This window comes from Lates calcarifer, linkage group LG2 (genome assembly GCF_001640805.2).
Source record: "Lates calcarifer isolate ASB-BC8 linkage group LG2, TLL_Latcal_v3, whole genome shotgun sequence".
NCBI lineage: Eukaryota > Metazoa > Chordata > Actinopteri > Centropomidae > Lates > Lates calcarifer.
The window spans coordinates 9,386,002-9,409,870 of NC_066834.1; the positions used below are offsets into that span (position 1 = coordinate 9,386,002).

General features: G+C 38.9%; 2 protein-coding genes across 2 annotated transcripts; both read right to left on the reverse strand.

The window, feature by feature from the left end:
* Nucleotides 1-264: 264 nt before the first annotated feature.
* Nucleotides 265-12,527, reverse strand: LOC108887828 (uncharacterized). Its single transcript, XM_018683420.2, has 16 exons — nt 12,271-12,527; nt 11,025-11,075; nt 10,738-10,901; nt 9,590-9,780; nt 8,817-8,921; nt 8,135-8,273; nt 6,636-6,786; nt 6,375-6,507; nt 5,593-5,745; nt 4,384-4,421; nt 4,201-4,230; nt 3,918-4,084; nt 2,353-2,840; nt 2,072-2,171; nt 1,412-1,688; nt 265-966 (listed from the first exon to the last, which is right to left on the reverse strand). The coding sequence occupies exons 3-16, from the start codon at nt 10,867-10,869 to the stop codon at nt 884-886; spliced, it is 2,187 nt and encodes a 728-aa protein (XP_018538936.1). The 5' UTR covers nt 10,870-10,901; nt 11,025-11,075; nt 12,271-12,527; the 3' UTR covers nt 265-883.
* Nucleotides 12,528-12,672: 145 nt separating this feature from the next.
* taldo1 (transaldolase 1) lies at nt 12,673-23,146 on the reverse strand. The gene is made up of 8 exons (XM_018683421.2): nt 22,966-23,146; nt 19,253-19,376; nt 18,631-18,738; nt 18,238-18,369; nt 16,982-17,157; nt 14,186-14,383; nt 13,297-13,442; nt 12,673-13,177 (listed from the first exon to the last, which is right to left on the reverse strand). The coding sequence occupies exons 1-8, from the start codon at nt 23,063-23,065 to the stop codon at nt 13,145-13,147; spliced, it is 1,017 nt and encodes a 338-aa protein (XP_018538937.1). The 5' UTR covers nt 23,066-23,146; the 3' UTR covers nt 12,673-13,144.
* Between the last annotated feature and the right edge of the window lie 723 nt (nt 23,147-23,869).

Genomic DNA, 23,869 nt, shown 5'->3' on the forward strand with positions numbered 1-23,869 from the left:
CTCTACAGTTGAATTACACTGGTGATAGAAAATTAATTTAAACCACATTTCACTGGTACCAGCTTTCAAAATGTGAATATACACACAGTTGACAGTTTATTAGGTATACCAATCCTAAAAGTAATGCACTCTTATTCAACAGCTCTGCAGTGCAATCCTCCCTTCATGAACATTATAAAGATCAGTTTTTATTAAATTTGTTTTAAAAAGATATTGAGTCACTGATCAACTAATTGATTAATTGACTTCTCATTCAAACTCAAATTGTATGCACTTTTGGTTAGTTAGTTTATTTATTTATTTTTCATGTATTTTAAAACTTATTCATATGTTCTGTATGTAAAATCTTAATTTGTAAAGTAATAAAAAATAAAACACTTCTCTCTCAAATGTAGCAAAGTACAAGTATAAAGTGCCCTAAAATGGAAATATTTAAGTAAAGTACAAGTACATCCAATTTGGACTTAACAGCACTTGAGTAAATGTACTGGTGTGGCACCAGGAGAGGTCAGTGCTCTGTTTCACATATAGGCAAGAATATATAACTCAACTTAAATCAGTGTTGTTTTCCAACTCACTGGTGCTCAAATAACACAATTTAATTCTTTCTTTCTTTCTTTTTTGCAAAGTACTACTTGTATTTTACAGTTTGTTTAACCCAGCCCATTTGGGGTATAGATTTGGAAATGTTGGTGAAATTAAGTGGTGTTTGTAACATCCTTTAAACATATTTTTTTAGTTAGGGAAAGCTGTATCTTTTGTAAATATTAAATATTACAACTACTCTATCATCTTTCATTGTCAACTGTGTGTGTTACATGTCCATTTTGGTGGGTGGGAGTAGCACTGAGTACTCTTGACAGATCACTGTGAAGCAGCATGTTCAATGAAGACAGATGTTTTGAAGAAATATGCTGATAGTTGTTAAAATCACTCCCACTGCCACAGATGAGGCCTGTTCTGGAGCTGAGAGAGGTGAGAGAAGAGGTTACAGTTACATTTACAGTTCACTCAGTGTGTGTTTGTGTATTGTTATTGCATTTTAAACATCAAACAGTGACAAATTTAAGGTAATGTAACTTGAATCAAGACTTAAATTGTGAAAAAAGAATGCTTATTAATTATGGAAATCATAAACATAGACCTTGAAATACACATTTTTTTTAACAGGTGTTTGTTTGTGCCTCTGATCAGCTTTGCAGTTGATGATTAATGTCAAACAGCTTAACACGAGCTTGTGCTCATTATTTTCCTCCAAAACAAAAACTTAAAAGATAAATAAAATGGTTTTGCTTGTAGATGCACTTCACAAAAATGAATTCACCTTGTAATTAACAATTTAATTCAGAGGTCAGCTGACTGATTTCATTTAATGAATTGTCACCACCTAAAAAACAAAGAGACATTTTACCATGTGAGGTGGTGTTGTTCTGGGCAGCTGAGGTATTTGGAATAGCAGTAGTAGTAGTAGTAGTAGTAGTTGTTGTTGATGTAGTGGTGCTGGTGGTTGTTGTGGACGGTGCAGCAGTGGTGACCACAAGGCTAACGGGTCCTGAGCGGATGGTGTAGGCTCTGGTATACACACTGTTAACCATTGCTCTGTGACTAAAGGAGCTGGTGCACAGATCGGGGCACTTGCGAGAGGGCAGGGTGGCGATGCACAGATTGACTGTGCACTGGACATACATCTGCAAAACACAAAATAAGACACAATTCACATTTCATAACTGGTTCACTGGTTGACAGAATATATATGCAGGTAATGCAGCTGTACTGGGACCCACAACAGTTCAGGCTCTTTATCAGTTAATTTTATCTCACCACTACCGTCTACTGTATACAGAGGGCCAAAGTGATAAACCAATGGACTGGGAAATTATACACTTTTGTCTGATTCAGAGCTGTTTCATATGGCTTAAATGGAGCTAACTCTGAACATCCTGTGCAGAACTATTCACTGCAAAATTCTGTTTGTAAAATTGATTTCCTGCTAAGACTTATATTGGGGGCATTTAGAAAAAATATACAGAGGAAGAGAACTGCATAGCATGTATTGCATAAGAATACAGACCGTTGATCCTTTGGTCTCCACGGTGCTCAAATCGATGCGGTAAACCTTGGCCATGGTTGTTGTTGTGACAATTTCTAATGTGCTGTTGGAGGTTGCACACCTAAAAGAGAAGGGGAGCGAGAACTACTGTAATTTATTTATATTATATGCTCCAAAATTCAGGGGTGATGTCTGCAGCCAAAACAAAGTCAATATTTCTTTCAAACTGTTTCATACAGTATCTGTCCTTTTCAAAATGGTAACTTCAAACTATTACAGGAAACAAGTTGATTGTCACTGACCCCTGGTCCAGAATGGACTTGCTATTTGCAAAATCCTCCGTTTCAGACTCAATACAGTTGCTCACTACCAGCTCGGCTCTATTCACGGTGCAGTTGGAAAACACATGGAGGTCCAGCTGGCTGAGCCGGGACCCTATGGCACCACTGGTAGAGGTGCCATTGGTGGAGCTGGTGGAGGTGCTGCTACTCCTCAATAGAGATTCCACATCTCTGCGCACTCGTCCTGGCAAGTTCAAGGAGCGCAACCTGGGAATGCCTGTGAATCTTGCCAGAGGCCCAGTTCCTGGAAGGTGAAATTCTATCCAAAACATAACCGGACCAAATGTCTCAGTCTCTGTGGGCATGCCGACTTTGTACTGCGGTCCACTGATCTGGGCTCCGGGGATCCGGCAGGCCAGAGGGAGGATGAGGGAGGGCTCACGGCTGACCTTAGTGTAGGCGCGCACACTTTGCAAGGTATTGGTGTACACCAGCTCCGTACCAGAGTGCTGGAAAACAGGTGAGGATGAGAAAGTGTAGAGTTGAAAATGACTCTATCAGTGCCAAGTTAGAGTAAGAATGTAACAAGCAACTTCACACCAGACTGAAAAGCAATATTTTACTGTCACCTCTAGTCTGTTTCACCTCAGGGGTGGTCAGCAGTGTGCTCTGATGCACCTGTGACCACACCTGGAGTACAACTGTACAAGAAGAGATTAAACCACTTGAGGTCAGCAAAGACTAGATTTTCAGGTGGTGTTAAGTTACTCTGAAAGTACTGCTTTTTCTTACTCATAGACGGATGGAGACAAGAATATATAAACTACACAGCATGAAACTAATGATGTTATGTTCAGTAATTAACATTTTGGAACAAAATAGCCTCTAATAAATCTTTTTTATTGTCATATACTATGGTATATAAACATGTGAATCCAACAAACTTGTCCTCTGTTATCTTTTTTCAGTGCACTCAGAGCAAGATTTATGATTTTTAATGTAAGTGTGTACATCCACGTCTAATTTGAGCTGTAATCATTAGTAAATAAACTAATAGTTTTTAATTTTTCTAAGAAAGATTGCAAAATATCCTCTGGTTCCAGCTTCTCAAACTGTTGTTTCCCTTGCCACATATGACAGTACATGGAATATCTTAAGGATTCAGACTATTAGACAAAACAAACAAACTGAAAATATTATCACAGCCTCTGAGAAACTGTAAGCATAGTTTTCCTCTATTTCTTAACATTTAATAGACTAAGTGATTCATTGATTAATTGACAAAATATTCTGCAGATGAATCAATATCTGATGTACCATCTAGAAATTGTAGCACTTTTCATACATAGTCTCTCAGGGCCAAAAGAAGACACTGTTCAGCTCATGTGGATGTGAACACCACCGAACATCCTTAAAAATTCATGCTGGGCAGCACTTTAACATTTTTATTTGAAACCCTATGTGTTGAAGTACAGAGCCAAAACAATTAAAACTACAAATCTCCCAGTATTTATGAAACAAAAAGCCTTGTAATTGTTGGGCACAGAGCAGACAGGATATAAAGACAGAAAGGTGGAGCAGTTTACCACAGTCTTGGTGCCACAGCCAGTCAGGGGGATACGAGCACTCAGGTGTGTGCTGTTGTAGATGACAGGACAGGTGGGGCTGTTGAGCTGCAGTTCGTCCAGGTTGATGTGATTCAGGGAGGCGACAGGCAGCACCAGAGTCATCTCTGTATTTTTACACTTCAGCTCTGCAGGCAGACAGCAGCAGATTCTCAGATTACTGATAAATTCTTACACTCACACAGAAATAATTTGAATCACACACATAATGTCTGAATATAACAAAGTGTAATATTTTCTTAACCTGTTCCTTCAGGTAGTGTCCTCATTCCCCCTGAAAAGAATTAAGAAAGGTATATTTTAATAGAATATCAATTAGTTGATATTTTCTGAGAAACCTCTCTGTGAGGTTAGGAGTGGTGTATTGTGAGCTACTGTAAGCGTTACTGGCATTCTTTTGACATTTTATCAGAGCTTAAGGTCTTACTTTGGTACAGCCACACACACCTGGGCTCTGACTGGAAACTGGAAAGACAGGAAGTGAAAATCAGACCTTCATGAGACAGTTGACTGGCAATGGAAGCAGGTGTGCATGTGAATAATATACTGTAATGAATTTATACTAGTTATGATACTGTCACCTATTCAAAACATGTACAGAGTACGCTGCAGTTGTATGGTATGTGTCTTACACAACCAGGACGCCCTATAGTTACATGTTTTTACAGGTATGTAACCTGTGTTTTATGTGTCTGTACATCTGTGTTTGTGTTCACAAGAATGGGCAACAACTGAAAGTGAAAGTAAGACGTTACACTATAACCGGTCTAACAGCATATTTTGAATATCTTTGAATCTCTATGTGTTGATACTGCATGTGATCACATTGTTTTACAAATTACTCTTGTTTGTGGAAATATGAGACAATGCCTGTGAGAAAAATGGTTTCAGCTCATTAATCTCAGTGGATCTTGCTTGTTTTTTCAAATTCTACACACACACTATAAGTAATAAGTTACTATTAAGTATGAGTAGCATAGTGATATGTGATGTTTGACTGTTCTATAAACAAATATACTGCAGATCTGTTAATAAAATATTAGTAAAAAGCTATTTTTCTTAATACCACTAGTTTTAGCACTTATACTGGCACTTGTTATTAGTAACTGCATTACAGTATACACAGTGGCTTCAGAAAGTATTCATACCCCTTCACTTTTTGTACAATTTAATTGTATTGTATTGTAGTTTTAATCTTAAATGCATAAAACAGCCATTTTTGCCCATCTATCCACACTCAACCCACAATGACAAAGTGAAAACATGCTTTTTGGGGTCTGAATACTTTCTGAAGCCACTGTACTACATAATAAACAGGGAAAATATCATATTATAATAAAATCAGGTTTGATTCAGATTATACAGAGAAAGTCACAAATTTCTTAGGCCATTTTAAATCTTTTCCTACAAACTTAATTCAATTTCTAGAGCATTTTACTTTTTTCCTCTCTATCTTAATACTTAAAACACATCCGTAAAGTTAAAAGTAACTGCACACAATCAGAACTGGTCACTCAGTTCAGTTAGTAAACCACTGAGTACATGTTTGATGAGGTAACTTGTTACAATAATAGTGTTTTTGTGTGTCTCCCTGCTTTCCTCCTGCTTATGGGAGGTCAGACTGTGAATTAACTACCTCTTAGTATTTGCAGCGAAGCAGATGGGTAAAAGGCGGGCAAGGTTGTTTTCGGAGCGAACCCAGGCAATGGTCATTGCTGACAGGGAGGCGACTGATTTGAAGCCAATCCTGAAGAGTTGGGGGGGACCAACCACTGCCACCTCTAAAACACTGCAAACATAGAGAGAGACCTTTAATTTCAATTTTCATAAGAGGCTATGCTCCCCTCATGAACCCATACAGGTGATTTTAATCTGCCTAAATGTGCTGCATTCACACAATGTCAGCAGAATGAGAGGAAGGGGAAAAACGCTTCCTATTCCAACAAAGGTGTGTTCACACATTATTCCAAGGTGGTTATCCCTAGTGCTAAATTTCACACAGAATGGACCAAAATTAGATTTTTTGGTTGTGTTACATACAAAGCTACAATAATTAGTCAGTCAACAGAAAAATAATCACCAGCCAGTTTACAACTATTTTGTACATTTAGTAAGAAAATCTGATGAAATTCTCTCATTTCAGCCTCGCAGATGTAAGTATTTTCTTCTATGGTAGTAAAGGACTTTTTATCAGAGAAAAATAAGACTTTGTGGATATACACTGAACTCTTGGAAACTGGGATGGACAATTTTCCAAATTTTCAAAAATATTATTGATTAAGTGAAAAAATTATAGACAGAATGATCAATGACAAAAACTACTCTTGCAGAAATGGATCAGTGTGTAACACTGGAACAATATATTCTGTGTTTTTTAATGTGTAAGCAGATGACATTAAAAGGCCCAGCAGGACGCACCTCTCCAGCTGTGACACAAAGCTGACGTTGAATTTCGCCTCTTGATATGGCAGGACAAACAGTGTGGAGTGGTCTTCGGGGGTGTCTTCTGTTGCCACAGGCTCACCACTGCAGCTGGAAGTTGACTCCTCCACTGGAAGGAAGAAGAATAAGACACGTTTCTATAACCTCAAACTAACTATAATACTAACTGTGTGTCTATATGTTTGGTCCACGGTGCTTAATGAAAATTAATTTCTATTTCCCAAATGACAGACTCACCAGTGAGAGAGAGGTGCACAGGGACAGAGCTGAGGCGTGTGTTGTCTATGAAGTGGTTTGTTCTTGGCGCAGGAATGAAGTCCTCTGCCATCAGGTAGATGAAATACTGTCCTGCTGCTGCGTTTCCAGTGAATGTCAGCATACATTTCTCCTGGTACAAGAGTTTAGTCAAACAGAATATCGCTCTCTCAGAGGTCTGTGCTGTTGTTTCTGGACAGTTGAGCTGATGTAAAGTTTTTTGAAATGTTATTTGCTACAACTCCTAACAGTTTCACAGACTCAGCTGGAAGTCAACAAACATTTGAGTGGACTGTAAAATACAATAACAATAAAATATGAGAATGGTCACTCTTTTATGTATCAATTTGTCAGAGGTTGCATGGTCAGTGTGTATGTCTCACATCAACAAGTTAATGGAGCCACTGTAACCACTGGAGACTCATGGACACACCAGTGGTTTTCACTGAGCAAATTATGTAAATACACTACACTAATCATTTTAATGATAAAGGTCCACAGCAAGGTCAGCAGGTTTTTCAAAGTAATTGGGATTTTGTTTCTGGAAAAGCAGGCTCCTGATGGTTTGGCGTAACTTTAGTTCTTCCTCTCACCTTCTACATGATCCTACTGTACAATGACGTGAGGAAATAAACACACCACTAAGAGCTGGATTGTAAAATATGATCATGATTTATGTATTGAGACTGCTGCTGCTCTGGTAGGACGCTATGATTCACTGGCTGACGTCTGTTTATGCTTGTTCTTCTGAGTAAGCAGTCATTGTCAATCTTATCCTCCTTCGTTACCAGGACAGCTCGGTACAATCTCTTGTGGTTAGGGTAAAGTTTCTGTTTTGCTCAGATGCCTCATCCAGTGTTTGCCAGAGTAACCTGAAGAGCTACTTGGCTACGTTGCTGTTTATCTTGCCAAAAGGCAGCTTTGGCAAGATACATGAACCGTGCCTCAACAGTTCATTGCTGTTTTGAAGTTCATGATTCAGCAATAATAATAATTTTATATAATATAAAGAATAATTGTATATATATATAACATTATAACACTAAAATATATATAATTAGAATATAAGTAAATGTGGCTAATTATACCAAATTATAATCCAATACAAGTAAACCTTTGAATGCAGAACTACTACTACTACTACTACTACAGAGTAAAAAAGCCTGCAGTACTGATACTTTTAGTTGAGTGAAGGATCTGAGTATTCTTTCCACCACTGTTTATAACAAATACCTTTATACATACTATATCATACAGGTAAATACATTGATTCTCTTTTCTTGAATACTCTTTACAGTGGGAGATGAAGCTGGTTTTTCAGTTTTTCTAGTTTTTGCTCATGATACATAGAAGTTACTAAAAAGAAAGTTTAGCGGTACCAGATTTTTTTTTCCAAAAAAATTGACAAACTCATTAAGAAAATGTATAAATGACTGTGTTATTATGTGTACTGCTTAAGGAAATACTGAAGTTGGACTCACCTCATCCAGTTCTATGAATGAGTGCTGAGTACAGCTGAGACACTCGCCCTGGTCGGCCCGGGCAAAGCGACATCGCACCTTGTCCCCATCCAGGTCTTTGACAGACAGAGAGAAGTGGTGAGGGCAGTTCACACGGGCCCTGATAACATAACACAACAGGAGTCAGAAACAGAGAGATAATCACTAATGTGGGCACAACAAAGGTGAAAACGAAAGCAGATATGTTAAAACTGTAAAGCTGAGACACCAGGTGTGATGTAAGACAGTAACTGGAGCCATTAACTTCCTGGAGTCTCTCCTGGTTTCCTGGCAATTTGGTTGTGGTCGTGAAATAGTCCAAATACATACATCAGGATTTATACGGATTAAACAAACAAGATAGGTGGTAATTAGTAATCTTTAGAGCTACTGGAAGGCAGATTTTCTTACCTTTGGACAAAACCAGGCGAGCTGTTTATTTACATTCTTTATTAACGGCTAAGTTAGCCAGGGGCTGCTGGTGATAGCTTCATATTTACAGCACAGACATGAGAGTGGTATCAGTGGTCTAATCTACTAATCTGTTGAACTAAGCCTCGTTTTCCTTCTAACGGCTCACACTCTGGACTGAGTTAAGTAGTTTCTTACAGCAAAGACACGTCTGGCGGGTATGTGTGTGTGTCTGTATGAGTGTGTATATTACCTTAGTGGAGGAGGGAGAGCAACATAAACTGGTTGATTGAGTCTCCCACTGTTGGCTCGAATGTTTGGTCCTGTTTTCATTGATACATACAATTCTGTGTTGGACCTAAACATTTAAGAAAAAGTTACATATCAGACTAAATCATCACATCAAATGTCACATTAAACAAAGCACATAACAAAAAAGATCAATGAAAGAACATTAAGTAGAAAAACAGAAGCACTTGTTGCAAATGCTGTACACAGTGCATTAGACCTTCAATTCAGGATTACAGCCAGATTACATCATGCAAGTCATGAGACACTAATCAGACTGACATAATGATAAGAAATACATAGACTCAAGCATTTTTCTCTTTACACACTTTAAGTTTCCCTTTTACAAATATGAAAAAACTGACTTTAATCTCTGCTCCTTTAAAATATTAACAAGAGAAATCTTACATGGTTTATTTAATCTGTTAACCTTGACTACCTACTTTAAATAATGTCAAACAAAGCCATGAATAGATGAGAGATGCAGCAACCTCACCAGAGGAAAGACCATTATCAAGTCTGCAACTTTGACAAGTCCACGAGTTATATTTAGGCAAAGTGTGAAAGTGAAAGGACAAAGCCTCTCCTTATTAACCCAGTTTAACATAAATGCACTTGCATGTTTGACAACAAACAAGAACAAAACAAGAAGAAGCAACAATTTAAGATTAAAAAAAAAAAACAGAGTGAATGTTATTAAATGAAGTCCAGACAGTGACCAGTGTGTAGAACTTATACCCCAAACTGATGGAGGCGCTGTAATCACTGGGGACAGTTTTCTGCCACTGGCGGACGCACCAGCCGGAGTCCGGTTTGGTGCCATTGAAAGGTGAGTAGGAGGCGTGGACCAGACAGTCCTCCCCCTCAGCACACAGTCCAGACAAAGCTGGACAAGGACTGGGGGCAATGGCAGTGAAATGAGCACGCACCTGCAAGAAGCAAAACAACAAAGAAAATGACAAACCTCATGTGCAGTGACTAATTTTATGACTGAGCCGTGTGAATTCGGCTGAAGAACCTGCAGGGTGATGTACTTTGATTCTGACCACCAAAACAAACAAACAAACAGATAAATAAAAACTAAAAAATAGGCCTATATTGTAATTTTAAAACAATAAATTACAGTGAAAAGTGTGAGAGTGAGATCAACACTGTGAAGCAAAACACAACCTGAATTTATCTGTTAAATCAAGTCATATATCAAAAATGTAAAGCTTAGTATCATGAGATGTTAAGGAATTAAACTGTAGATTGATGTATGCACAAGTAGTTAAGAGCTTTCTTTTTCTGTTTTATACACAGTTCATATGGATTTTAATGGATTAAATGTGACAAATAAATGATGAATAAATAGATTACAATTAATCTTACTTAATCAAAAATTCAGAGTTACTTTTTCAGTTAAAGACCATTAGCCTCACTGTGCTGAGAAGTGAGAGTGATTTTAGGATACAAGTGGTTTAATGTGTGGTTCCTGTCTTGAAAGTAAGAAAAATTAAGCGATTATTTTTTAAATGTATGTGAAACTAATATGTCCTCCATTAATGAATCACTGAAGTAGGTTCTAGCTGAGGAGAAATGAACTGTAGAGAAATAAAACAATTGAAATTGTGAGAAATACCTGTACAAGTTATTCATTTTGATGGTTTCAACACAATTTAAAACTACAGAAATAAAAATGATATTCTGCTGAAGCTTGAAACAATAATTTTTAATTCTTGAACTTTCAAGTGGAAAAAATGGTTTGTGTTACTTCACTGCTTTACCTCAGATGGCACAAAAACCTCAACAAATGATAGAAAGTTAAGAACAGAAATGTTGTAATGAGGGCTGTCTGCCAGAGTTTATAGACTTGAAGATTTCAGGGGTAGAAAAATGTTGCCCACCGTTTTCCCTTTGTCGCTGTCCAGGGGCACGACGTGGACCGTCAGCCCCAGAGAAGAGGCGACAGAGGCCGGGACTAACAGGACCAGAGTCAGGCCCTGCAACAGGACGCTCAGTTTGGATCTGTGCAGCATCTCAGCTCCTCAGTTAGACCAAGCATCTGAACCTTTGGGAAAAACAAAGACAGAAAGGTTGACTCATTAAAGGATGTTAAAGCTGTACATTAATGAGTCTTTTTCTGCAGCTCACATTATTTATCATCAGTTAATCAGTGTGATCTAAAACCTACCCGGCATGATGAGTCTGAAACACTGTGGCTGTTTGATGTCTGTGAGAGGAGCTGTGGTGGGACAAAGACATCATGGAATCACTCAGAAAAAAATGTGAGGGAAACAATAAAGATGCATTGACTGATGTGAAAATTACAGCAGACATGACACCTCTGCAGTTCATGGTATGGTATGTGCTACATATGGTGCCTGGTGTACAAAAGGTTGAGTAATCAATCAACAGATACATTTTTTTTTTTATAATAATGTGATTAGTATTAACTGACAGATCAGATCATTTAAGTCAGGTCAGTCACACACAGTGTTTGAGCAAACATTAACATAATATTCAAAGAAATATTCAAAAATCACATTAAATGACATGAAAATTTGGAGAAGTCTGTGGAGGTGGAGTGAGTTGAATTGGAAAGAAGCAGGTTTGGTATCACCATTGAAGAGCAGTGTGAGTATTAAAGCTTGCAGTGTGAGATGATCGCCACTCTCGTTACGAATCATCTGTCACAGACACATTTGACTGGACAATACTAAGAACATGTGATGAGAGACAGACTTCCATAACAGTCCATCTTCCATTTCTCAGTCCAAACACTGTAATACACTTCTGACATTTCTGTTGTTTATCTTTGTTTGCATTAGATCAGCAGGTAGGTCAGATTAGCAGGTTAATCAGATCCTGATGTTATGAAGCTTGAAGGTGATTTAAGTTTTGACCCATCACAAAGCAGTAATGACAAGCTTATATCACAGTGTGAGTAAAAGGCAGAAACAGAAAAAGAAACAGTCCAATGTTATGACAAGAACTGGTCTGAATATTTCTGGTTATTACATAGTTGAACAGCTTGTGTAAAGATGGTTCAAAGCTGGAACCTACACATTTCAGGAGCATGAATTACACAAGCGTCACGTTTGTTACAGTTTCTTTTTGCACCCTAAAGATTTACCTCTTGTTGTATTAAAGTTTCTCTTGTTCAATCAGTCTTTGTTACAAGACTTAAAATCTTGTTTTATCGTGTTTGCCGTTTCAGGAGGAAGCTTGTTTACCATAAGTCCAGTACATTATTAAAAGTGTTTCTGTACAAGACTATTAATTATGAGCTTATAGTGTAAACAGCAGTTTGCCACTAAATTATAACTGTGTAAAATCTTCCAGCTTTGTCCCAAAACTACATCCATTCAAACGTCACAACAAACACACAGGGAGAGCAAACAAATCTACAGTAATATTGTAAAAATATATCCCATTACCTTAAGCCACCTGCCACACTTCTCTTTCTTTTAAGAGTTAGTCCTACTAATATTGATGTCTTGTGGCATCAAACATGTATTAAGAGTTTTCAGTAAAGCTGTTCCTCCTTTTCTGAAGTCTGAAGAAGTAGGGAGTAAGGTGGAGTTGAGCATAATTCGGACAGAGGCAGAATGGAGTTAAACAGGCTCGACCAGAGACTGTAAGAGAGGCATGACAATAGTTGCATGTCAAGAGGAGGACTTTGTGAACAGGATTAAAAAAAATTACAATTCAGCTCAACTGAAAGAGCCTCCATTTAAAATGCCTTGCAAGGCTTTATGGTTAATGTGGTGTTACAGGTGTCTGACACTCCCTGATGTTAACAAAGACAAAAAGAGTTAAAAGACAACTGAAAACAACTGTGAAGGCTGAGATATTCATTTATTCAAAAGAGCAAAATGTGAAAGATTCTGAGGAATGATGGTACAATTGTCTTCATTTGTCTAAAGTCTGTAACAAAATTGTCAAAATGGTCCTGTGTAGTAGTCACATGATTAATACTCAAAGAGACTAAGCCAAGTCTCATTAAGCCGTTTCTTCTTTTGTTCCTCCTCTGGCCAAGTTTCTAGTAAATATTAAGACTATTTTACAACAACTCCACACCAACATTAGCATTAATCATCATTTACATTATGTTTGGTCAGAAAATAGTGTCAGTCCCAGCCTAAGAGAGGAAAGGTGTCTGTTCAGGAGGTCCCTGGAGTTTGGTCAGATGAGGAGAGGAAAGGCCTTCTGGTGCTTTGGACCTTCTGTCAGGTAGCTGAGGACAAAGAAGGCGGGCTCCTAACTCCTTATGCTTCCTGACAACACGGCCGGAGACGCCACATCTGCCCGTTACTGGCCATTTTTCACGTTGAGCATTTTCTCCTGCAATTAAATAAAACAAAAACGCTGATGAGTCAGCACACAACACTTGGACAAACATCTCATAAAGGATTAGTACGCTCACAATCCGAAAACAACAACAAAAAAAAAAGGCTTCTTACCTTGATCATGGTCTCCAGCTTGATGGCGTCAGCAGCAAACTTGCGGATGCCGTCGGACAGTTTTTCCACGGCCATGCGGTCCTCGTTGTGCTGCCAGCGGAAATCTTTCTCCTCTAGGTGGATCTTCTCCAGATCACAGGCCTTGGCTGTAACAACAAAACCATCAGGGTCAATGTGTAAGTATGTGCTAGGCTCTATGCTTACAGGTTTCACAGATTCTCATTTTTTTTCCCCCCAGAGGAGCAGATTGCTTTGAACAGATTTCCACATGTCACTTTGTCCCAATACATCGCAGTTATGTTCTCTGCTCTAGGGAAACTTTATGACTGTTCACAGTTAAAAGGGAAAACATACAACAAGGTACTGATTATGTTTTCAGGTTTCCAAAATCATTAATAAAATTAATAAAAGACGTGATGAAAAAACGTGGTGATGCTTGTGACAGACATTGCTGTTTTTAAACATACAGTCGATGAAATGTCACCTTGGTGCTATGTAGCATCTTTTCCCACGTCACTGTGCCCTGTAATGTTTGGTGAAAACAAAGAGCGTCTGGACTCTTGAGAACAACCCTTCAAAAGCATCATTATCCCTTTGACACATGAATGAAGCACAGTGACACACTAATAGCAGGTGTCAGTGCAACATTGTCTGTGTTGACACAAGCTGTAGAGCAGCCTGTGCAGATAAGCTGAAAATTTTCCTACTACACATGTATGTATTCATCACTATTCTAGGTGACAAACTTTTTGGTCTGACTGCAATGATCTGGGGTTTAAAGTCTGTCAACTTCTTGCCTTCCATGTTTCTGGTTCACTGCATGTTCATGGACAATGAAAATAAAACTGGCAAAGCTATTACAGAAAGCAGCACTTTGCAGGGTTGGTACCTTTTTCCACGTTCAGCATCTCTGTAACGGAGCTGTGATCCTGGCTGAGCTCTGCCAGCAGCCCAGGGGAGATGGTGAGCAGGTCACAGCCTGCCAGGGCTTTTACCTGCCCCGTGTTTCTGAAGGAGGCGCCCATCACCACCGTGCTATAGCCAAACTTCTTGTAGTAGTTGTAAATCTTGGTCACACTCAGCACACCTTGGGAAGAAGAAGGGAAATTCAAAGCCAAGATGCATTAAAAGCCCAAACATTCTAACATCTACTGCTCCCATTAAAGTTCGTACCAAGGGATGATTTATATGTGTGTACCATTTTCATTGTGTGGTTAATTGTTTTGTTTGTTAAATAACTGTTGGCAGCTCAGGTGAAAACTCCTAGTTCTTCATTATAGATGTGTAGATGCTCATCTCTGTGGTGCATCCAGCATTCTGAACATTTTTACAATAATCTAGTCACATTATTAGTCATATTATTATCACAGCTGATTTAATGTTTTCGTTAAAGGCTCTGAAAAGTCTGGGGCTTTTCTGTGTGGAGTTTGTATGTTCTTCCTGTGCCCGTGTGGCTTCTCTCTGGGTACTCTGGCTTGCTCCCACAGTCCAAAGACATGCAGGTTAACTGGTGACGCGAAATTGCCTGTAGGTGTGAATGAGTTGTTTGTGTGTATAAGTCAAGTCTGAGATGGACTGATCTGTCCAGGGTGTACCTTGCTTGTCAATTAGCGCAGGGAGGTGATGCCACGGTGTGGACACCTGGTAATAAACTCTTGACAACACTGGTGTTAGCGCTTACACCAGACATTTTACAAGAGAAGACGTGTTGGTTCAGTATGGTGTGTGTGTGTGTAGATTAGCGTTACCTCCAGATGCTGCCACCTTCATCACAGAAAGTTGGCAGATTGCCTCATTATCAGGTTCCCTTTTGGTGTTAGGTTTGAATCTGAAATACTGCCATATGGGCGCTTTTTGCTTTGACACCAAATCCTCCACTCGTCTCGTTGATCAACTCTCATCTTGTCACATGATAACACTCCTGGCGCTACACTGATGTGACTCTGCTCTGCTGCTGCACCAAGCAGACACTGTTCAGTTTATAAATGTGGCATCCAAGTATCGATAACTAGCATTTTACAAATGTGAGTTTTCCTATTAGATGAACATGGGCACCATGGCTGATATGCAAAAATGAAAAAAAGATGATGGGGCTGATGGCCAAGTTATGTAACCAGTGTGTGCCTTAACATTGTGTAACACCAGTTACACCAACTACCATAGCAACCCTTGGGCAGGGCAAAATGTGCAAATATATAGCACTGTTTTGTTTCCAACACAAATCACAAGGTTTGTTACAGTTCTAAACAATCATTTATGTTTTAAACAGCTTCTCCACCTCTCCCCTGCATTCTGCATGCAGCGACATTTTTTTTTAAAGAAATGTTTCCACCCTGGGACTTAACACCTGCTGTCAACCACTTTCATTAACTTTTCAATTTTGGTGTCTGCAGTGGTAAAGTTTTGCCTTCATGCTCAGACTAGTTAAACAGCACTCTAGGCACTGCACCATCATGTCCTCTCCCACTTAAGTCAAACACATATGTCATATATGAAGTCCTTCCTTTTCAATTCTAAGTGCCTGAACAGATCTCATTTGCCCTTGGCAGCATATTTGAGCTCCACTGGCACTGCAGCATTTCCTAGATGATAATATGTGTTTCCTCTGAGGGAAAGGCTGGTCTAAAATCTCTGCTCTGTTATCAAACTGTCAGAATGTCTTGATAGGGTGAAACATTGCTTTTCAAAAGGAGATTAGAGGAGCAGGCGTGATTGGCCACTGCTGTCATCAGCCTCAAACACACCAACAAAAGCCTGAACTGCTTTAAACCAGATTTTAAATGTGTGCAGGAAGGAACTGAAACTCCTCTGTGTTCAGTATCACACACAAAAACTGATATTGGTGCCACTGTAATGATAACATGGCCACAGATAATATATCACAATATTGAATTTATTCAGCTAATACTGCTTTCTTGAGAGATGAATAAAAACACAACACACAATCACAGGTTACTTTTAAGTTACTTGCCTATGAAAATTCTTCATTGGATTTCAGACACCTGGTGTTAACATGATATCTTAAATCCTCAGGGAGGGCAGTGACAATTTTATAGTTCTAAATGCCAGATATTTTTCCACACAACACACAATATGTTTGGGTTTTTTTTAAACCTGAGATAAATATGGTTTATGTGTCACCTGTGAGACTTGGGCATAGAATAGATGTTACACCAGTTCATTGAACCATGTTAAAAATTGATGGTAACAATGTATTTCCTATTAATTTCTTTAAAGTTTTCCAAAGGAGGGAACAAAGGGGGGGTAGGGAATAAAGACAAAGTTCTGACATGGGTATTCAGCAAGTGTAGCTCAGCTCTCAAGGTTGTGCTAGTTTAGCATTTCTGCATGTGTCCCAACTCTATTAAATTTGTATTTAGCACCAAATTTTGCGGTTCTTTCCAGGAAACTTCTTAGATTATTTGAAAATAAACTGGAATTTTCAGACCCATAAAATAAAGCTTTTTCAAATTTAGAACAGTTTTCCATGCCTTTTGTAAAACCTTTTGGGTTTGGCATCTTCCAAATTCCATGGCCTTTCCAGGTGTTTCATGAATGTATGAACCTGGCTGTTATTTGGAGGTTAAACGGTTAAACGTCTTTTCTGGTTTTATGCTACGACCAACTTCCCCTTATTACTTCACATGAAGGCAGGTCTCGTAACACAGAGAATGGCCTTAATTACCTGGGTCCTCGTGTGGCTCGTAGCTCTTACGGTCTGTATTCTCCTTGTACCAGTCGAGGATGCGTCCAACAAAGGGTGAGATAAGAGTCACGTTTGCTTCTGCACAGGCCACAGCCTGAGCAAAAGAGAACAGCAGGGTCATGTTGCAGTGAACACCGTGCTTCTCCTCAAGCTCCCTAAACAAAAAATAGAAACAAGTACATTTTATTTAAAACGCATTACAAACAGTAATATGACCAGATGTAAACATGCATTCTTGCTCAGCAACCAGACACACTTCAAAAGACGGAGAAACAATGAAGCAAACTGAACATGAAGCGTTACATTTTTCTATGAGCAGTCTTTTTGACTGAGAGAAAGTTCATTCTTATTCTCATTTTAGCACTGGTTAAATATTTGGTATCAAATTCTCGTAGTCCTGTTATCCGAGTTACCTAAGCAAATTTCCTAAGAGAATTTCACATTTGAGAAGGTAGAACCTTTTCTGTCAAATCACATAATAATTTAATTGACTAATTATTTACCTCAAAACTGTACCTAATAAAAAAACTAAGATAAAAAAAGTCTAAATTGTTTTTCCAGACGGCACAGTCACCTTCATATACCCACTCTGTATCCTGTTTTTAGGGGTAATGTCTGTTGCCATATATTAACAATTAAGATACAAATCCATCTGGTCACTGTATTTTGATTTAAATGGTGCTAAATCCTGATTGGTATGCAACATGATCCTTTTTCAACAAGAGCATGCACACAACAAACTACATATGGACCTGCACACTTAAAAAAGAAAAGGGAAAAAAAAAAAGGAGAAAAAAGCACTACTAGCGGTCAGAAACTCCACAGGATCTCCAGGATGGCTTTCTAACATGGATGACTAAGATAGTGCCACACTGATCCCAATGAAAACTGATCACTAAGCATGTACGCTCGTGTTTTTCAGCCTGCAGGGGTGACACAGTGCGTGCACTGCGTTCAAATTCATTCAAGTTTGTTAGAGAGAGGGAGAGAAAAAAGTTTTCCAGCTGTGCTAGAACGGGTGACAATGTGGTTCATAGTCACAAACTTTTTATTAGCTGGGACGGTCTTTATTTCAAATGAAGCGACACCATCTCCACTGTAAGACACTGGAAGGAACCCTGCTGTATCCACTCAAGATCAAAATTTCTTCACAAAGAGATGAAACCCATCAACACGACAAACTGCTACAAACAATAATCTAATGGCATAACACGTAGCGAACATTATACACTCACTTGCCGGCCTGGATCCCCTCCCACGTTGATGACAGCTTGATGAGCACACGCTCCTTGCTGATACCTGCCTCTTCATAGAGAGCAATGAGCCTGAGGGCCTTGGCAACCATTTCCTCTTTATCGAAAGATAGTCTGTTAGGTGAAACAATGCAGTCATTAAGCATTAATAAAAATCAACCATCTATTCATCTATTAGAATGACGACATGACTGATAACACAGTCTCTGAATACCATTTTTTTTTTTACCATTTTTTACCAGTTTTTTTAGACTCATGAGTAATACTGCATGCAGTTTACACTTCTCTCAGCCTGCTGTCGTATTTTTAAGTTTTAAGATGGTAAACTTGTTTCTTGTCATAACTGGCACCTTGTGACAGGTTGTTTGCACCTACCTGGCATCCACCTCAGTGGAAACTCTGCCTGGGACCTTCTTGAGAATCTCCAGCCCAAAAGTCACAAACAGCTTGTCCATGGTGTTGGCTACCTGCTCCTCTTCAGTTCTGAGCAGCAAAAGAAACATTACGAAGCTGGTGATCTCAGTGGCTGAGGTACACTGAAACTGTGTAGCAGTTATTCTTAAAGCTTCAATCCTCTACTTCTGCACATTAAAATTACTGGAAATCTGACAGATCATCAGGTTAAAGTTGTTTGAAGCTCTGCTACTCAAATAACAGCGAGCAAAGTCACAAACCCAATTAACATTTCTTTAGAAATAGAGTATGGAGACCAAAATGCTTCACAAACTCTGGGTTTAAGCAGAAAAGACCAACATTACAATCAACTGTCTGTCTGCTCTAAATTAAGGAACTTTGTCAACACGTTGCACAGAGGAATCGTGTACTGTGCAACATCTGCAAAGCCACATAACATGTTCCCTTTCTGTAGCAAATCACCCATCAGTGCTGTTTATATTCAGGTTTGATTTCTAGTGTAAGCCAACAGGTACACAACTGAAGAGTAGTTGTGTCTGAACAGGGTGTCTGGTTTAGCTCTCATTTCTGTGTGACCTCTTACCCGCCTTTGGCGATGCCGTATTTAATGGCCTGATCCAACAGGTGCTGGTAGGCTGGCATCTTAGCAGCAGCCAGGATAAGAGATGGGTTAGTGGTGGCATCTTGGGGCTTGTACTCATCAATGGCTGCAGGGAAGACACAGCAGAAACAAGTCACATACATAGAACCATTTTTTCATACTTTTTACCATTACCATTCTTACAAATATCTTATCAAGCCCAGGATCTGTTCTCTAATCCAGTTAATTTACCAAAAAATGTGAAAAGGCATTGGACAGAAAATTCTGGATTGTAGTGCAAATGCTTATCTTGAATCTGATAGGTCTTTGAAGTATAAGGAAGAGGGAAAATAAAAATATACAATTTGGTTTCTAATTTTAGTCAAGGGGGAAAAAAAGTAATCTCTATTTTCAGACATTCCCAGCACAGTCTGTGCAGACAGTTGACATAATCTAACTAGGCCATTTAAACCTCAGGGATAATTTGAGTCTAGCTCTAATTCAAGATATTCCTTGATTTTTCTCATTCAAATGTGGATTTTGTTTGAGTTTAGAGCTAGAGAACATCAGAAAGAGTCACAGGAGAGAACTCTGGCATGTTGTTGAATCCACAATATCCTGCCGCTGTCAGAGAGAAATTGCACCACCTGCTGTTTAAACATGAAGCTGTAGTATCCAAAACATATTCATATTCAGAGCAGGCAGATGGATGACAGTGTTTCTTCTTGTCAGATATAAAGATTATGTGGTATAATGTTACCGTAGGGAGGACTCAGGTTTAACAGACAACAATCTAATAACATTTCATTTTTCACAAAAGCTTGATTATATGCCTCTGTGTATTATTAGACTGGCATGATTAACAAAATTATGACAAACTGACTTAAAGTTGAGTAATATTTATAATCTGCAGCAAAAGGTCACAAGAGGTGTTATCCTGTAACCTCAAGACCTCTGACAGACCTGTTTTTAAAATCATCCTGTTGCAGTTTACAGAACAGAGCTGCAGATTTTAATTTGATATGCGTGAGCAGCAGGGCCTTTTCATGGGGCACGGTGGTTTTGTGAGAGTACTCGATTGTAGCAGCTGAGTCCAGCCAGTGCTGCCAGCTCTTCAGGCTAAGAACAAAGCCTGCCTCTGTTCTGTAGCCAGTTATCTCTCATACCCCCCCTCCAGAGAAAATTGGATCCTTCTGTAGGTCAGTGGGGTTGGACTGGATACTCGTGATCAACAGTTCAAGAACATGCTACACAGTTAAAGTGCTGATTACAGCAGTATTCCCAAAAGACGGGGTCTGTTCCGTCCACCATATGGGTAGTTTTGTGGGCTTTCCATAATAGCCATCCCAAATTGCCATCGAGGACATGCATTGCCACTGATGATACATGGAAAAATACTCTTTGAAGTCATACAAGTAAACACAACACAAATAAAAGACTGTAAATAAGTTGTCCAGAATTTTCTGTGCAAGTTTTGTATGTGTAATTGAGAATTGACCACAAATGTGCACCTACTATATTTATATTTATCACCTCACAATTAAGGCAAATGACCAGATTATACCAGACAAGTACACCTGTTGCTTTATGTTTGTGGTCATGTGATTTTGGTAGTTTGTTGGAGCATCAGGTCAGTGTCCAGAGGAATGTGTAAAAAGCATGTGGGAGAAAGAACTTCTTTTCACATTCAGAGATTCACAATCAGATAATTGCCTCAATCTAAATGTGGTATTAGTATGCATACCACCGGTTGTGAGGAATGCTGTGACAGAGCTCACACTTCATGTAAAACCAGCTGAGATCTCATCAGGAATCTTAACTAAATGTATATCTTCTTCAAGCCATTGTTAACAGTGCTGGCTAATCAGTTACCAAGCAGCCTTATGCAAAATTTCACAAGTGCCCCCTCAGGCCCCCCGTCACTGTCAGACCACTCCTGAGAATCTTCCCCTCCCAATTATACAAGTGAAGCAAGATTGTGGGTGTTACATCATGTTTGACCACATACAGAAATACAGAAGTGTTGCTGCTTGACTTGAACATGTCTCAACCTGCAACAAGTGAAACCCAACAAATGTTACACCATTCATGTAAAACCCAAGACTACAGAAACCAGACATACATGTGCATTTAAAAAGGAGAAAACAATGGCTGTGTAAATCTTGACAAACCACTGTTCTTATCACCATCACAAACGCTGCATAACATCTTTGATTTTTTTTGTTGACTGTGCTGACAGAGGTATTCACTGCAGCTGAGAGATGCTGTGATAAAAACTGTGTAAATCATCATTGTGTGACGGACACTGTTGATGTGTAGGATATTGTGATAGAAAAAATATCTGTTACTTGCTGGCAAGTTCTGATTGTCCTGCTCTGTTTGCGCTGGTACTGTATTGGATAATATGTAAAATGTCAAAAATAGCGGAGGGGACCTATCAGCACTGTCCAAGGTGATGTTTTCAAATTGTTGTGCGTATTGTTTTTGTAGGTTGTTATTGGCTTGTCAGTCACTAGTGAAATACTTAATTACACTAGCTTGTATGTAACCACTTTAGAGGGACTAGAATTAAAGAATGTTTAGCATTTCGCAACAATAAACTGCCAAAAAGAAAAAAGTCAACTGACTAATTCATTAATCAAATTATAATTTTAGTACAGCACTTTGTGTTATTGGGTCCAACCCGTGTATGTATGACTCAGTGTCTTTAATTTGTTTAAAAGTGCAGTTTAGTAAAATACATACTAACACAGAAAGTCTATGCAAACTGGAGTGCCACTGTTACTTGAGTAGTCGACAGATCAAAATAATCAAGCAATTATGTCAGTAATTGAATAATTTGATGGTTTCAACTTCTCAAATGTGATAATTTGCTGCTTTTATTTGCTGTACATATGACCTTTTTTAAAAAAATTCTTAAAGACGAACAAATAACCAATTAACCAAGAACATACTTTGCAGATTAATCAATAATATCTAATCATTAGAAACTGTATAGTCATTAATAGCCTAATGCAAACCCCCGCCAACCTTGATGTGTAAGGAGAGTACCATTATTAGCTCTCCAGTTGTCACGCCTGGCTGCAGAGTCACAAACCAGTTCTGTCATGTCATCCTGAGTCTGCAAGTCGTGCACGAGGAACTGTGTGGTTTGCATCACAATGTAATACTATTACTGAACACTCTTCCTCATTCTGACCCATTGAGAAACATGACCTTTTTCCTCTGTGGCATGAAAGGGACAAACGAGGAAGGAAAAACCAAATATTACACCTTGTAGCACGCTAACTCAGTTTGCCACCACCTCACGTACATTTTCACCACGGACACAAGCCTAACTGGTGTAGCTATAGCTAATTTCAAGTTGTGTCATTTGTGAGCTTGATAAGAGGCTATGGTAAACAAAATACTTGCCCTTTTATGGTAGTTAGCTGGCGTTTGCTAGTGCGGCTAGCGTAAAGTAGCTAGTGTTTCTAAATTAAGTAACGTTAATGACAAGTAATCGGATTATAAGATTGTCATTTTTTGTAGTTAAAAAGTAAACGTAAAGCCTCCCGAGGGTTGATTTACGTGTTATTTAGCTAGCTGCAATTAACAGGAGTGAGAATGATGCTAACGTTTAACTGACACGGCGGTCATTCACTTCCAAGTTAGTAAGTTAGCATGCTAACCAGCTAACATTAGCATTTGATAAAAAGCAAGGGGTTTCTGTTTACCGTTAAAATCTCCCGTGTCTGCCACCACCACGGTGTGCTTCTTCAGCTGGTTCAGCGCTGACTCCATCTTCCTCCGTTTGTCTGGTGACACACTGGACATGATGAGCAGAGACTGAGACCCTTTTATACACAGAAAACACGTGAGAGCAGGCGGAATGTCAGAGAGACGGGAGCGCGCAGCAAAAGAGGAAGGAGGATGGAGGCACCGGGAACGCGCAAATAACAAGTCAACGAGGCTCCTACAGAAAAATACAAAATTAATGAAACCAATGACAATACAGTAAAACACAGTTATAATGACATAAAATATGTCTTCATAGGACAAGTTATGATTGTTCATAAATACTGCACATTCATATAAACTTAAAATGTCAGTATAGCTGTGTACAACTACACTATAGTGTGTTGTGTAATGTTAAACAGTGGGACTTAAAGTAATGTATTATCTGGTAGGTTTGGTTCAGTCATGTTTTGTGAGCTCTGAAGATTGGGACACTTCTCTGAGAACAATTGGTACAGTAATTTTTGTTGAAGGAATTAAACTAGGACATTTTACCTGCTATGAAACTGCACAATATTACATGAAATGTCTAATGTGTGAAAAATTTAATTACCCAAATGATGTGATTTTGATTTAATAACTGTACTGAGGCACCTGTTCCTGATATATTTCTTGCCCTCCAGTGACTGTGCTTCAACATTAGTCGTACTTGCAGTAATAGGAGAATAGTTTAATTTAAGGAACCATTAGGTTTGGTGTGATAGCCTAACTCGCCATATGTGCCTGCATTCAAAAGCAATACCTCACCACCACCCCACCCCCCACCACCCTCACCCCAGGCTTTAGCAGCATGATAATATTGTCACTCCATTGCCAACCTGAGGGTTATTAACAATATCTCAC